The sequence below is a fragment of the Myxocyprinus asiaticus genome, chromosome 8 (assembly GCF_019703515.2).
Source record: "Myxocyprinus asiaticus isolate MX2 ecotype Aquarium Trade chromosome 8, UBuf_Myxa_2, whole genome shotgun sequence".
NCBI lineage: Eukaryota > Metazoa > Chordata > Actinopteri > Cypriniformes > Catostomidae > Myxocyprinus > Myxocyprinus asiaticus.
In genome coordinates, this window is record NC_059351.1 from 5,604,958 (window position 1) to 5,620,336 (window position 15,379).

Genomic DNA, 15,379 nt, shown 5'->3' on the forward strand with positions numbered 1-15,379 from the left:
GTCTCATAGACAGAAGCCTAAATTAAATTAAATTTATAATTTATTAAATTAAATTTATTACAACAAACAGATTGTACATTCCATTGTACAAAAAAAAAAAAACTGAATTAAACATACATAATGACTATATAATGTTATATAATATTATATAATATATAACTATCTTGAATTCAAGAATTGTATCAATATATATATATATATATATATATATATATATATATATATATATATATATATATATATAAAAAAATTAAATTAATTAAAAAAAATTAAATTAAAATTAAAAATTAAATTAAAATTATATATATATATATATACACACACATTAATATATACATTAATATATATATATATATATATATATATATATATATATATATATATATATATATATATCAATATATATATATCAATATATATATATATATATCAATATCAATATATCTATCTATATATATATATATATATCTATATATATCTATATCTATCTATATATATATATATATATATATATATATATATATATATATATATATATATATATATATATATATATATATATATATATATATCAATATCAATATCAATATATATATATATATATATATATATATATATATATATATATATATATATATATATATATATATATTTTTTTCCCTCTCTCTTCCTATGCTTCAGTTTGCCAAATATGTTGTATACAGGATTCTTGTTAAAGTCAACCCGACTTTTATTTTGGAACGGAATGTCGACTTTTGTTGATGTCATACCTGCGACGAGGCACCAGATTGTCACCTTCTGATGCCACATGTGACGATTTCTAAGAATGATCTGTTGTACCACGGTTGAATCTGGTTGTATTACTGAATGACGATGTTGATACCGTTTAGAAGAGTGTTGCTTTCTTCAGTAAGAAAACATAATTGTCGACAGTTTTCGGACTTCAGCAGCACTTCCACTGCAAGGAAAGTAAGTTTCATAACTTGACAGCTCAATGCAAATGTCTCAATGTGTTTACAGGTGACTGACAGGTTATTTGTGGGTTTATTCAGGGCTTGGTTCTGGGCGTCTATGAGAAACAGTCAAACAATGATGGAAAGCATTTCACAGAGGCTGCAGCGGAGTTTGACAGCTCACTCTCAGGAAAACTGTCACAAATGCTCTCTTTGTAAGTTATTGATTTGACATTTTCATCATCCTATTGAATGACACGTACATCCGGTCTTTTGAGCTAACCATTCCTTCACATGTCCACTTCTTTTCTCCTGTCTGCTCTGTAGATCTGGACCTCCTCTGAAGAAAGGCAAGAGCAGGATCTTCTATGGTTTACATCAGGTGTGAGCTGAGGTGTCAGATGATCCTGATGACAGGACTCATATATCTGTCAACTGTTAAAGGAATAGCTAACAGAAAAATGAAAATTCTCTCATCATTTACTCACCCTCATGCCATCCCAGATGTGTATTACTTTCTTTCTTCTGCTGAACACAAAATAAGATTTGTAGAAGCTCTGTAGGTCTTCACAATGCAAGTGAATGGCGGCCAGAACTTTGAAGCTCCACAAAGCACATAAAGGCAGCATAAATGTAATCCATACGACTCCAGTGGTTAAATCAATGTCTTCTGGAGCATTTTGATAGGTCTGGCTGAGAAACAGATCAATATTTTAGACCTTTTAAAACTATAAATCTCCACATTCGACCAGCCCTCCTATGCACACTCATTAGAGGACTGAAATGTTCTTCTGGTTTTTTGCGATTTACATTCTTTGTGCATATCGCCACCTCTGGGCAGGGAGGAGAAAGAAAAAAGAAAGGAACAAATGAAAGGAAAATAAAAATAAAAATAAATCATATTTGCACAACAGCCTAGTAGGTGGCGATTTACATAAAGAATGCGAATCACCAAAAACCAAAAGAAGATCACCTCTTGTGAACACGCATTGGAGGGCTTGTTGAAAGTGGAGATTTATAGTAAAAAAAGGATTGAATATTGATATATATTTAATACATATATTTATATATACTGTATACTATTTAAAAAACACACACCTATTATATAGCTTCTGAAGATATGGATTTAAACACTGGAGTCATATGGATTACTTTTGTGCTGCATTTATGTGCTTTTCGAAGCTTCAAAGTTTTGGACACTATTCACTTATATTGTATGGAACAACAGAGCTGAAATATTCTTCTAAAAAACTTAATTTGTGTTCAGCAGAAGAAAGAAAGTCACACATCTGGATTGGCATGCGGGTGAGTAAATTATGAGAGAATTTTCATTTTTGGGTGAAATATACCTTTAAAAACAAAACAATCTTTTTCTTTTAAAGGATTTTCCTAGTGTAGTTGTGGTGGGTCTTGGTAAGAGCGACGCAGGTGTGTGTGGGAAAGAGAACTGGGATAACTGTAAGGAAAACATCCGTGGAGCTGTTTCAAGTAAGTGCTGTTGTTGTGTATGTTTTTTGTTTTTCTTCACTGTTAATGTCTTATACAGGGTTGTAATTACAATACAGTATATTACAACATTTTCAGGGCATTAAAAGCTTATTAAAGGTGCATTCAGTAGTTTTTTCCCCATTAAAAAAAGTTTTACTCCTAAAAAAGTGAATTGTAATTATGAAACAAATTTATGAAATCATGACCGCTCACATGAATGAGGACTCTAGTCATATCAGTAACCTTATAAAAGCTGTTTTATTCTACATGGGACGGGGCGCCCTCGTGGGGGCTGCCATTTTAGAATCACATGACCAGCTGAATACTACTCGCTTAATATCAGTAACCGTCTTGTTTTCAGACACTTTCACTCTTGGATTAAATTAAGCATGCTGATTGTAAATAGTGAATTTCTATAATGGCATCTGTAACTGAAAACTATTGATTTTGAATGATGCTGCATCCACACCACTAGGTGTCACTGTAAGAAAGTTTTGATTGGAAATGTTTTATATATACACATCCATCAACCTTATTTGTCAGTGACCCATATACCTTTTTTCTAAGCTTGCAATATTTCAAAATATTTCATTGGCTAGATATAACTCTGTGTAATGCAGCTGACACTGTGTAGAGAAAAACTTGCTTGCAAGCCATAGTGATATTCGTTTAGTGAGCAAATTGTACTTTTGAGTCGGTTCATTTCAGTGAATTGGTTGAACAGATTGGTCAGAACAAAAAAAAATCTCAGTAATCAAAAACGACAGGAATGGTAATGTAAAAAAGTCCTGCAAATTCTTTGGTCAAGAAGTGTGGGAACCCTAAATATGTTTAAATGATAAAATGTGTTATCTTCACAATATGTGTATTGTAGGAGTGAAGATGATTCTTTGATGCAGTAATGTAAATTTTCCAATTTTGTCAGCGGGTTGCAGGCAGCTTCAGGATCTTGAGATCACTCATGTTGAGGTGGACCCGTGTGGTGATGAGCAGTCAGCAGCAGAGGGTGCTGTGCTGGGTCTTTTTGAGTATGATGAGCTCAAGACTAAGAAGAAGGTCCGTGTCACAACGACCCAACCTCATGGGAGGTACATAGTATAGATTTTTAAATATTAATTCTTGTAATTCTTTCATCGAGGAGCATTTGGCATAGTGTATCTTGTTACTTTCCAGTGTGGACACAGCAGCATGGCAGAAAGGTATTCTGTACGGGGAGGGGCAGAACCTGGCTCGACAACTGATGGAAGCTCCAGCCAATCACATCACTCCCACAGTGTTCGCAGACACTATAGAGCAGAAGCTGTCACCTTTTGTAGACAGAGTGACTGTCCACAAGAGGTAGAACTTAAAGATCATCAAGTCTTTTTATCCTGTGTGTCAGCAAGACAGTGTCCTTTTTTACAACCAGTATTAACATCCTTCTCGGGTGATCCAATAACAAGTGGACAGTGCAAAATATAAGTGGAAACGATGTGCAAAATTATTTGTGATTGGATCATTCAAACCACATTCTGAGGTAGTCTTCTATCTAAATGAAGATTCTTTCATCATTTACTTACCCCCATGCCACCCAGATGTATATGACTTTCTTTCTATTGCAGAACACAAATGAAATGTTTAAAAATAATATTTCAGTTCTGTAGGTCCATTCATTGCAAGTGAATGGTGACCAGAACTTTGAAGCTCCAAAAAGCACAAAAAGGCAGCATAAAAGTAATCCATATGACTCCAGTGGTTAAATCCATATCTTCAGAAGTGATGTGATAGGTGTGGGTAAGAAACAGATCAATATGTAAGTAATATTTAAGTACTATAAATCTCCACCTTTGACCAACCCCGACCAATAGGTGGCGATATGCACGAAGAATGCAAATCGCCAATAAACAAAAGATGTGGAGGTGTAAGTGTAGATTTACAGTAAAAAATGACTTAAATATTGATCTGTTTCTTATCCACACCTATCATATTGCTTCAGAAGATATTGATTTAACCACTGGAGTTGTTTTGATTACTTATATGCTTTTCAGAGCTTCAAAGTTCACTTGCATTGTATGGCCCTACAGAGCTGAAATATTCTTCTACAAATCTTTGTGTTCTGCAGAAGAAAGTAAGTCATACACATCTGGGATGGCCTGAGGGTGAGTAAATAATGAGAGAATTTCATTTCAATTTTGGGTGAACTATGCCTTTTATAACATGTGTAAACAGAGTTGAGTGGCACTCAACACATCACCTCTCTCGGTCTCTTTCTCCCTCTCTCTTTAAGGCCTCAGTCTTGGATTGAGAGTGAGCAAATGGGGGCTTTTCTCAGTGTATCTAAAGGCTCAGAGGAGCCCCCCATCTTTTTGGAGCTCCATTACAGAGGCAGTTCCGACTCTACACAACCTCCTCTTGTGCTGGTGGGGAAAGGAATCACCTTCGACAGGTAACAGGATCTGGGCAGAGCCTGAAAACAACAGCTTCTGTATAAACACCCAATCGCAATGTGAACTTGAATTGAATAATGTGTGTGTGTCCGTCACCTTCTAGTGGTGGTATCTCTCTGAAGCCGTCATCAGGCATGGATGCAATGAGAGCAGATATGGGCGGAGCTGCCACAGTGTGTTCCGCTGTCGTCACGGCAGCCGCTCTGAAACTCCCAATCAATATCATCGGTCTGTCTACTGCAAAAGACACTTTTCCAACACTCTAGTAAGCCTAATTGTGTCGTGTTTTTGCTAACGCATGTTATTTTTTCAGGTTTGGCCCCGCTCTGTGAAAACATGCCTAGCGGAAAGGCAAACAAACCAGGCGATGTTGTCTGCGCCAAAAATGGCAAAACCATTCAGGTATTGTGCACCTGAAGACCCAAATGAGCACAGAATGCAAACGCAAAAATGTGGGGGAAAAACAGAGAAATTTCTTTAATTAGAGCTAAATGATTGGGCATAATTTCAATGGGAGTCCATGTGCATGTCCATCGATTTTCAGTATTGAACTGAAGCTATGAGACATCATGCAATATGCAGCGGTGATTAATTAGCAAAATAAGGACCATATCCTAGAAAAGTATGGAGATTTCAAGTTCATATCAGGTAGCAGCACCACAGTTCGATTTCCAAACATACTCTACGTTCCAAACATAAATTACCAATACTAAATAAGTATCATCAGGGCTCTACGCTTACATTTGTTTTAGGAGCACTTTTGCTCCCAATTAAACATTTTTTAGAGCACAGTCACAAATTTAGGAGCACAGTTGTAGTCCAGTTTGTTTTAGATATGGTAACATTAATGTGCCATAATATAACATGCACAAAAAGGCATGAAAAAACTGAGCTCATCAATTAGAACAAAATTCAGGAAAATAGTGCGAGTCATGACAAAGGAGTTTAAATTAAACACCAATTGGAGTGGTGGTGGCGTAGTGGACTAAAGCACTGAACTGATAAGCGGATGGTTGTTGGTTCAGTCCCCACAGCCACCACCATTGTGTCCTTGAGCAAGGCACTTAACTCCAGGTTGCTCCAGGGGGATTGTCCCTGTAATCAGGACACTGTAAGTCGCTTTGGATAAAAGCGTCTGCCAAATGCATAAATGTAAATGTAAATGTAATTCTTATAAACCAAACATAACATTTTCAGTTAATTTGACAGGCTGTCTGCAAAAAAACAACAGTAGATTTTGTTAGCCTGTTTCACCTTGTGAAAATAAATATACAAAAACACAATGTTCAGTCTTTGAAGTGTGGTCCTCTTAAATGTATTTAAATACTGTAAATTAACATCTGCACTGCTGAACACAATTAATGTTCCTGTCACACAATCAGATGCTGCATATTTCAATTGGCCAGGCTTTGTAAACATTTAACTTTTAAAGTAAAATTTGATGCTTTTCATTTCATTCAAGCTGACTAAAATGTCCCACGCAACTTTTTCGCATTTGCTCGGTTGACTGAAGGGATGAAAAGCAGTCAATCGCAGTGTGAAACATAACTATTGTAATGTAATTTGTATTCCGATTGTACTATACAACACTTCATGAGCTTCAGTCTAGGGTCGGGAATCATTAGGGACCTCATGATTCTATTGGATTCCGATTCTGGGAATCACAATCCAATTTAAAATTAAAGCTGCAAGCAGCGATGAACGGGCCCTCGCACCCTGGTGCACGTTGGGGCTGCTGTGCCAGGGGAATGTCACTCCAATTGTTTAGCATTTTTTAGCACTTAAATGTTGTTAAGAGTGTATCACAGTGTAAAACATTTCCTGTTGCCAGTAGATGGCGCTATGACTATAACTGAGTATTGGCATACAGAAGTGTTCAGGCCGGGACTCTTATAAAACATGTAAAGTTTGGAGCAGATTGGACATTTTATGTTTGAGTTATAACAACTTCCTGTTTCATGGTGAAACATCGAATTTGTCAGGCCGCCACGGACACGCCATTCAAAGAAAACTCAAAAGCTTCGCAATTTAGCATCGCCAAGGCCGTTAGATTAGACTGACTGAATATGATGTTGATCTGATTTAATCTCTAGGAGGAGTTCGTTAAAGTACGAGGCCTGGAAATGGCAAAAACTGAGCAAAAATTGAAGAGAAAAATCATAATGGCTTTAAGAGACTTCCTGTTGGGTTTAGGATATGGCTTTAAGAGACTTTTTTTGTACGTGTTGACGTTACATATGCCTACCGATTTTCTTACGTGTAGGTGAAACGTGACGTGAGGGCTGCTTCGTTGAAATTTTGTAGGTGGCGCTATCGAGCCATTTTGCCACAATTAATTATAAAACCAGTATCAGATGTAAATTTTCCCCACTTTTGAGATATGTGCAAAGTTTCATGAGTTTTCGAGCATGTTTAGGCCTCAAAAATGTGACTCGTTTCATATCAAATTTTGTCAGGCCGCCACGAACACGCCCTTCAATGAAAACTCAAAAGCTTCGCAATTTAACATCACCAAGGCCTTTATATTAAGACTGACTAAATATAATGTTGATCTGATTAAATCTCTGGGAGGAGTTTGTTAAAGTACAAGACCTGGAATTGGCTGTTGCCAGTAGGTGGCACTATGACTATAACTGAATATTGGCACGTAGATGTATTCAGACCGGGACTATTATCAAACATGTCAAGTTTGGGGCAGATTGGACATTGTATGTATGAGTTATAACAACTTCCTGTTTCATGGCGAAACATCGAATTTTGTCAGACCGTCACGGCCACGCCGTGCAGTGAAAACTCAAAAGCTTTGCAATTTAGCATCGCCAAGGCCTTTAGATTAGAATAACCAAACATGAAGTAGATCTGATGAAAACTCTAGGAGGAGTTCGTTAGAGTACGAGGCCTGGAAATGGCAAAAACTGAGCAAAAATTGAAGAGAAAAATGGCTGACTTCCTGTTGAGTTTAGGGCATGGGTCCAAGAGACTTTTTTGTAGGTATTGGCATGTTACACATGTGTACCGATTTTCGTATGTGTACGTGAAACGTAGCGTAAAGCGCACATCGTTGAAAGTTTGTAGGTGGCGCTATGGAGCCATTTTGCCACACCTAATTCTGAAACCCATATCAGATGTCAAAGTTTCTTGAGTTTTCGAGTATGTTTAGGCCCTCAAAAATGCGATTCATTTGGGGAAAAAATAATAAACACCTAGAAGAACAATAGGGTCCTCGCACCATCGGTGCTCGGGCCCTAATGATTCTTGATACATCTGCATTTTTTAATCTTATTGATTATTCTGCTGTGCAAAGGCAAAACACTGTAACTTCACATTTTGACCAGAACTGGGGTTCTTAGACTGTAAGTTGCCCTGTGACGGACAGGTCTCACTCAACTATAACCAGGGTTTGAGACAATTGCAGTAACTACAAAATCCACACCCAAATCTGTTTTGTTGGTGTACAGTGTATGTACAGCCTTTGTATGGCGGGATTGTCATCATAAAAAGTGATAAACACTGACCTCTTTACACAAGAAAATAAATAGGTCTATTGGTTTTTTAAAACACAATACTATTAAATGATTCAGCTGATTATGTTAAATAACTTTTATATGTTTAAAGCATTGTTAATTATTTTCATTTAATAGTATTACATTATCTAATGCATTTTGAGTTTTTTATTTGAACTATAGTGCTATAGTGCTTAGGTGGCTGAAATCTGCATAATAGAAATAGGTTTTGTTCTGCCACATTGGTTTTATGATTGTTTTTCTCTGGTAGGTCGACAACACTGATGCAGAGGGCAGACTGATTCTGGCTGATGCTCTGTGTTATGCTCATAGTTTCAGCCCCAGAGCAATAATCAATGCTGCTACACTTACAGGTACACACGCATGGATACATAACACACTACCTGCATTTATCAATTACATTGTGACTAAAGGTCGACCGATACTGGATTTTGCTCCTAACAAAAACTATGCTGGTGGAAAAGGCAATTAACCAATTAATCGGCCAATAGTATCTAAAAATAGATTTATAGAACGTTAAAAAAAAATTCTTATTACGATGACGGGCAGAGACATAGAGGCTACAAGAGTCCAAAATGAATAAAGCGCAAGATGCAGTTTATTGTTAAACCAAACTCTCAATAATAACCAAAAAGGAAAAGAAATGGTGCATAATGTGGGACTTTTAACTATAAACAAGCCCAAAGCACACAGGGGAAATGACGGAGACTTGATTCCGTTACAATGATCTAAGTTTTTACCAAAATACGTTTTTTTTTTATAGCCTATATATCTCACCAGATGAGGTTTAATGAGGAATAATGTTTATTATAATTCACAAGATATGAAGTTGGAGACACAATGTACACCGATCATCCACAACATTAAAACCACCTGCCTAATATTGTGTAGGTCCCCCTCCTGCCGCCAAAACTACGCAAACCTACATCTCAGAATAGCATTCTGAGATGCTATTCTTCTCACCACAATTGTACAGAGCGGTTATCTGAGTTACCGTAGACTTCGTCAGTTCAAACCAATCTGGTCATTCTCTGTTGACCTCTCTCATCAACAAGACGTTTCCGTCTGCAGAACTGCCCCTCACTGGAGGTTTTTTGTTTTTGGCACCATTCGGAGTAAATTCTAGAGACTGTTGTGTGTGAAAATCCCAGGAGATCAGCAGTTACAGAAATACTCAAACCAGCCCATCTGGCACCAACAATCATCCATGTGATTATCTAATCAGCCAATCATGTGGCAGCAGTGTAGTGCATAAAATCATGCAGATATGGGTCAGGAGCTTCAGTTAATGTTCACATCAACCATCAGAATGGGGAAAAAATGTGATCTCAGTGATTTGGACTGTGGCATGATTGTTGGTGCCAGATGGGCTGGTTTGAGTATTTCTCAAGATTTCTGTCATTTTCTTTACTATTGCTTTTACCACTAGTGGTCATGAAATCATACATTTTAAACCTCAAAAAGGTAAAGGGATAGTTCACTCAAAAATGAAAAGTCTCTTATCATTTACTCACCCTCATGCCATCCCAGATGTGTATGACTTTCTTTCATCAGCTGAACAAAAATGAAGATTTTTAGAAGAATATTTCAGCTCTGTAGGTCCATACAGTACAAGTCAACAGGGTCCAAAACTTAGAAGCTCCAGAAAGCACATAAAGGCAGCATAAAAGTCATCCATAAGTGGTTTAATCCATGTCTTTTGAAGTGATCTAATCTGTTTTGGGTGAGAACAGACCAAAATGTAACTTCTTTGTCACTGTACATCTTACAGTTGCAGTCTACAGGAACGATCATGATTTCAAGCTCAATTACACTTACTAGTACAGTTCTCTGAGTGCTAGATGGCGCTGGGAAATGTAATTGTGCTTGAAATCATGATTGCCGAGGAGACTGCTGATGTCAAGGTTTACAGTAAAAAAGGACTTAAATATTGATCTGTTTCTCACCCACACCTATCATAGACATGGATTTAACCACCGGAGTTGTAAGCATTATTTTATGCCACCTTTATGTGCTTTTTGGAGCTTCAAAGTTTTAGCCCCTATTGACATGCATTAAATGGACCTGTAGAGCTGAAAATTTTCTTCTAAAAATCTCAGCAGAAGTAAGAAAGTCATTCATATCTGGGATATCATGAGGGTGAGTAAATGATGAGAGAACTTTCATTTTTGGGTGAACTGTTGCTTTAATTGTTTACACCCCAAAGATTAGATAAGTAATAAATTATAATAATATAAGGAATTACAGTGTGGGTCAAGTTTAAATGTCCTTTGTCACTTTACCCATATTCATCCTGTATTATAAAATTGGCAACATTTACAATCCACATTAAACATGACAATACCACTACATAGAGGTGACACAAGACTGCCCTGAGAAATGTAATGATGTTAGAATTTTTAAATTACACACCAGTAAACGCTGCTTTTTAGCTACAATTAAAATAAAAATGAACTAAACTGAAACTACAATTCACTGAGAAAACTAAAACTAACAGACAAACAGTGAAGACTAACGAAAAGTAAACAAAATTGTAATGACAAATTGAATATAAAATATAAATTAAAACTAAATTAAAAAAATCAAAAACTATAATAACACTGGTATGTGCTAATGGGGCAAGTTTCCATATAGTCAAATTTTTCTTTGCATGCCCTCGTTTCAATTTAGTACACTTGATTATCTAATCAAAATAACAAAATGTGCATTGCAGTGAGGATAAAAATCTGGATGAATATTGTCAATCAATGAAAGATTTATACAGCAAATCCCCATGAAGTGTCAGTGATTGTTTTCATTTCACCACTAGAGGGCGCTGTTATACTGTCAAAACCAAGCTGTTCCTACTGTAGAATCCTCCATTGCCAACCAGAGAGGAGCACGGAGGAATAATAATAATAAAAAAACTCAGCATAGAGTTTTGCAGATTATCGATAGTTCCAAAAAGCAACATTCGGCCCGATTAATAGGTAAAACCGAGATATCGGTCTACCTCTAATTGTTGCTGTGCTATCAAGTACTCATACACTTATAGTAATGGTTTCTCTCTGTTTTCTCTCTCTGGCAGGTGCTATGGATGTGGCCTTAGGTTCTGCTGCTACAGGAGTCTTCACTAATTCTGATTGGCTGTGGGAACGGCTGCATAAGGTAATGACTAAATATTGTTACACTTATCTCAAAATTACTTGAAACCTGTTCTCTGAATTTGGAAGGTTTTGAGAGAGCTAATGTGTATGTTCCCAGGCAAGCATTGTAACTGGTGACAGGGTGTGGAGGATGCCACTGTTTCAGCACTACACCAAACAAATAACAGACAGTGCACTGGCAGACCTGAACAACGTCGGAAAATACAGCCGGTACATATGCATATTTACAGTTGCACACCTTTTTCTCAAATTGCACCCAAACAATTCACTCTTTTGAGTGCAACTTAAAGGGATAGTTCACCCAAAAAGAAAATCTCATCTCATAATTTACTCACCCTCATGCCATCCCAGACTTGTGTGGCTTTCTTTTTTATGCAGAACGCAAATGAAGATTTTTAGAAGAATATTTCAGCTCTGCTGGTCCATACAATGCAAGTGAATGGTAACCAGAACTCAGAAGGCCCAAAAAGGACATAAAGGCAGCTTAAATGTAATCCATACAACTCCAGTGGTTAAATCCATGCCTTTAGAAGCAATATGATAGGTGTAAGAAACAGATCAATATTTAAGTCCATTTTTTTAATCAATCTCCACCTTTGACCAGCCCCAACCAGTAGGTGGCTGAATGTGGAAGTGAAAAAAGGACTTAAATATTGATCTGTTTCTCACCTACACTGATCATATTACTTCTGAAGACATGTATTTAAAGGGATAGTAATCCAAAAATGAAATTTCTCTCATCATTTACTGACTCTCATGCCATCCCAGATGTGTATGACTTTCTTTCATCTGCTGAACATAAATGAAGATTGTTAGAAGAGTATTTCAGCTCTGTAGGTCCATACAATGCAAGTGAATGGGTGCCAACATTTTGACGCTCCAAAAAGCACATAAAATGCCTCATAAAAGTAATTTGTACGACTCCAGTGTTTTAATCCATATATTCAGAAGTGGTATTAAAGGTGTGGGTGAGAAACAGATCAATATTGAAGTCCTTTTTTGCTATAAATTCTCCTCCCTTCCCAGTAGGGGGCGATATGCATGAAGAATGTGAATCACCCAAAATACAAGAAGGTGCCAAACGTTGTTCCTGGCAGGCTACTCAGCCTAACAGGCTCCATATGGTTAGGATTGGGGTGGGGCCGGGGACAGGGCTTCTGCTGCCTGCCAAGGACAAACTGAGGCACCTTTGTACAATGAGCGTTAAAGTGGAGATTGACTGAGCAGGGAGAATTCATTATAAAAAAGGACTTGAATATTGATCTGTTTCTCACCCACACCTATCATATCACTTCAGAAGACATGGATTTAACCATTAGAGTTGTATGGTTTACTTTTAAGCTGCCTTTATGTGCATTTTGGAGCTTAAAAGTTCTGGTCACAATTCACTTGCATTGTATGGAACTACAGAGCTGAGATATTCTTCTAAAAATCTTCATTTGTGTTCTGCTGAAGAAAGAAAGTCATACACATCTGGGATGGCATGAGGGTGAGTAATGATGAGACAATTGTAATTTTTGGGTGAATTATTCTTTTAAACACTGGAGTCTTATGGATTACTTTATACTGCCTTTATGATTTTTTTAAAGGTTTTAAAATCATTCACACGTTCACTTAAAGACCCCAGTGAAATAAAAAAATGTAGCTTTTAGTCTATTTTTGTTAGCTTTGAGGTCCTCTATATGCTAGTGTACTCCTAAGGTCAGAAACATATAACATGAGCGCTTGGCCAACGCATTGCAAACACATAGTTCTCTTTACTCAAGGGGCCGATAGAGTTACGTTAAAATCAAAAAATTTGCCATTACACCGATTGTGTTATTATAATTAATTTTTTTTTATAATTTTCTTTATTTATCACACATTATATATTTGCACATATACAGTGAAATTCTTCTTTTTCACATATCCCAGCTAGGCTGGGGTCAGAGTGCAGGGTCAACCATGATACGGCACCCCTGGAGCAGATAGGGTCAAGGGCCTTGCTCAAGGGCCCAATAGTGGCATCTTGGCGGTGCTGGGGCTTGAACCCCCGACCTTCTGATCAATAACCCAGAGCCTTAACTGCTGAGCTACCACTGCCCTATACTCATTAGTCAGGTAGCTAGCCATAAGCATGTTGAGTTTAACTAACTTGCTCAGCAAAATTCTTCCTTCTTCTCCCCCAACTAGAATGTGAGAGTAGCAAATTATGGTTTTGCCATGCTGAGATGTAAATTAAAAGCTATTTGATATTTAAAAATGGAAAAGCTCACCCCAAATTCCTGTTTCAATAGGAAATATGTCAACACAGGAACAAAAATATATACATTTTTTTCTTTATCCCTTATTAACATCTTTCCATTGATGTCTCTGTTATATGTAATCACTGTTGTGATTGTGCTTGTTTATGGTTGCCATGACGCTGAACTGGTCTGTGACCTCACAGCTCAGGGGGTGCTTGCACTGCTGCAGCGTTCCTAAGAGAGTTTGTGACAACTGATCATTGGGCTCATCTCGACATCGCCGGGGTCATGACCAACAAGGATGAAGTGCCGTACCTGCGGAAAGGAATGTCTGGAAGACCTACGCGTACTTTGGTGGAGTTTGCTGCTCACCTGGCCTCTGAATCCTAATGTGACCTCTTTGTGACCTTTGAGCTGGTTGCCTCAGGACCACAACTGAAAAAGAACAGACATGTATCCATGAGGATCAGAATAACAGCCTCCATTTATAAAATATATTTGCTGCTGTTTGAAATTCGCTGACGCTTACAATCAGTGATCAGCACAGTGAAAGGATGGGAAAAGTCATTTTTAAAGTGTTTAAAGTTGTATTTCATACAAAAATAAAAATTCTGTTATCATTTACTCACCCTCATGTTGTTCCAGACCTGTATAACTTTCTTACTTTCAATGTTAGCGGTTGACGTGGTTTAATTGGAGCAGTTGTGTCACTGAGCACTAGTTACATCGTAAATATGAAGAAATCAAAAATCGACGTAAGAAAATAAAAGACCTGTTTGGTTTACTGCTCTTTAAAATGGTGTTGTATTAAAGAAGTTGCGCATTGTTCAAGAAACCTTTAAAGTTCTGCATATTTGTGTAATGACATAACCTTATACCAATATATTACTGTATACTTTATATCATGTATAAAGACACTCACTTTATAATAGCAATAAAGTTTTTGGCCATGGATAGTGTGAAAAATATCAGTGAAAAATGGGTGTGTTGTCATTACTGAATGTTGGATTGTATAGATGTATTTATTACATAAAATATAAGGGTTGAATTATCTATACAAATGAAAAAATATATTGGTAATTGCATTTTCTTTTAAAGTAAGATTTTCTTTTAAAGATTGAATGGAAACACGAGCTGGTGCAATCTTGTAAAAGCTTTGTAGAAAACAAAAAAATTATAACATCCACATTCATTCCTCCTTTTACCTCAACTTGTCGCACAGTATAGGACACTTTCACAAACACATTTTGCGTCTGCAGTGCTGAAGCACCCGGTGACATGGCAAAAATGGCAAAATCCTCTCAACCCAAAGCAGTGAAACCATACGATTTCCATCTTTAAAAGTTATCAGTTCAATATTTTATCCAATCTATAAACATATATGATGTGGACATAAAAATGTACTCTATATAGTAGGAATGACTCATTTACTGATTGAGTAGTTCTGTACTCCACTAGATGGTATCGTGAAAGTGGATAAAGAGGAGAAGGGTTGTGGTTATCTCAGAATGTTCAATGTTGTGTCAGCTGTGCCTGTGCATGCACTCATTTACACATAAAACACAACTATTTACTGGAATGAAAGCCTCTCACACCATGCCTGTGTGTGTGTGTGTG

The 15,379-nt window shown here is 36.9% G+C and overlaps 1 protein-coding gene across 1 annotated transcript; it reads left to right on the forward strand.

Moving 5' to 3' along the window:
- Window positions 1–762: 762 nt before the first annotated feature.
- LOC127445414 (cytosol aminopeptidase-like) lies at window positions 763–14,730 on the forward strand. Its single transcript, XM_051705471.1, has 13 exons — window positions 763–969; window positions 1,053–1,168; window positions 1,281–1,335; window positions 2,336–2,441; window positions 3,367–3,529; window positions 3,615–3,779; window positions 4,708–4,866; window positions 4,971–5,095; window positions 5,181–5,269; window positions 8,642–8,744; window positions 11,459–11,538; window positions 11,635–11,747; window positions 13,966–14,730. The coding sequence occupies exons 1-13, from the start codon at window positions 868–870 to the stop codon at window positions 14,150–14,152; spliced, it is 1,563 nt and encodes a 520-aa protein (XP_051561431.1). The 5' UTR covers window positions 763–867; the 3' UTR covers window positions 14,153–14,730.
- Window positions 14,731–15,379: the final 649 nt, after the last annotated feature.

Excerpts from the sequence above, each read along its gene's own strand:
- LOC127445414 (XM_051705471.1), top strand. The coding sequence starts at position 868 with ATGACGATGTTGATACCGTTTAGAAGAGTGTTGCTTTCTTCAGTAAGA. Across the intron at positions 970-1,052 it reads GCACTTCCACTGCAAGGAAA|GGCTTGGTTCTGGGCGTCTA; the intron begins GTAAGTTTCATA and ends GGGTTTATTCAG. Across the intron at positions 3,780-4,707 it reads AGAGTGACTGTCCACAAGAG|GCCTCAGTCTTGGATTGAGA; the intron begins GTAGAACTTAAA and ends TCTCTCTTTAAG.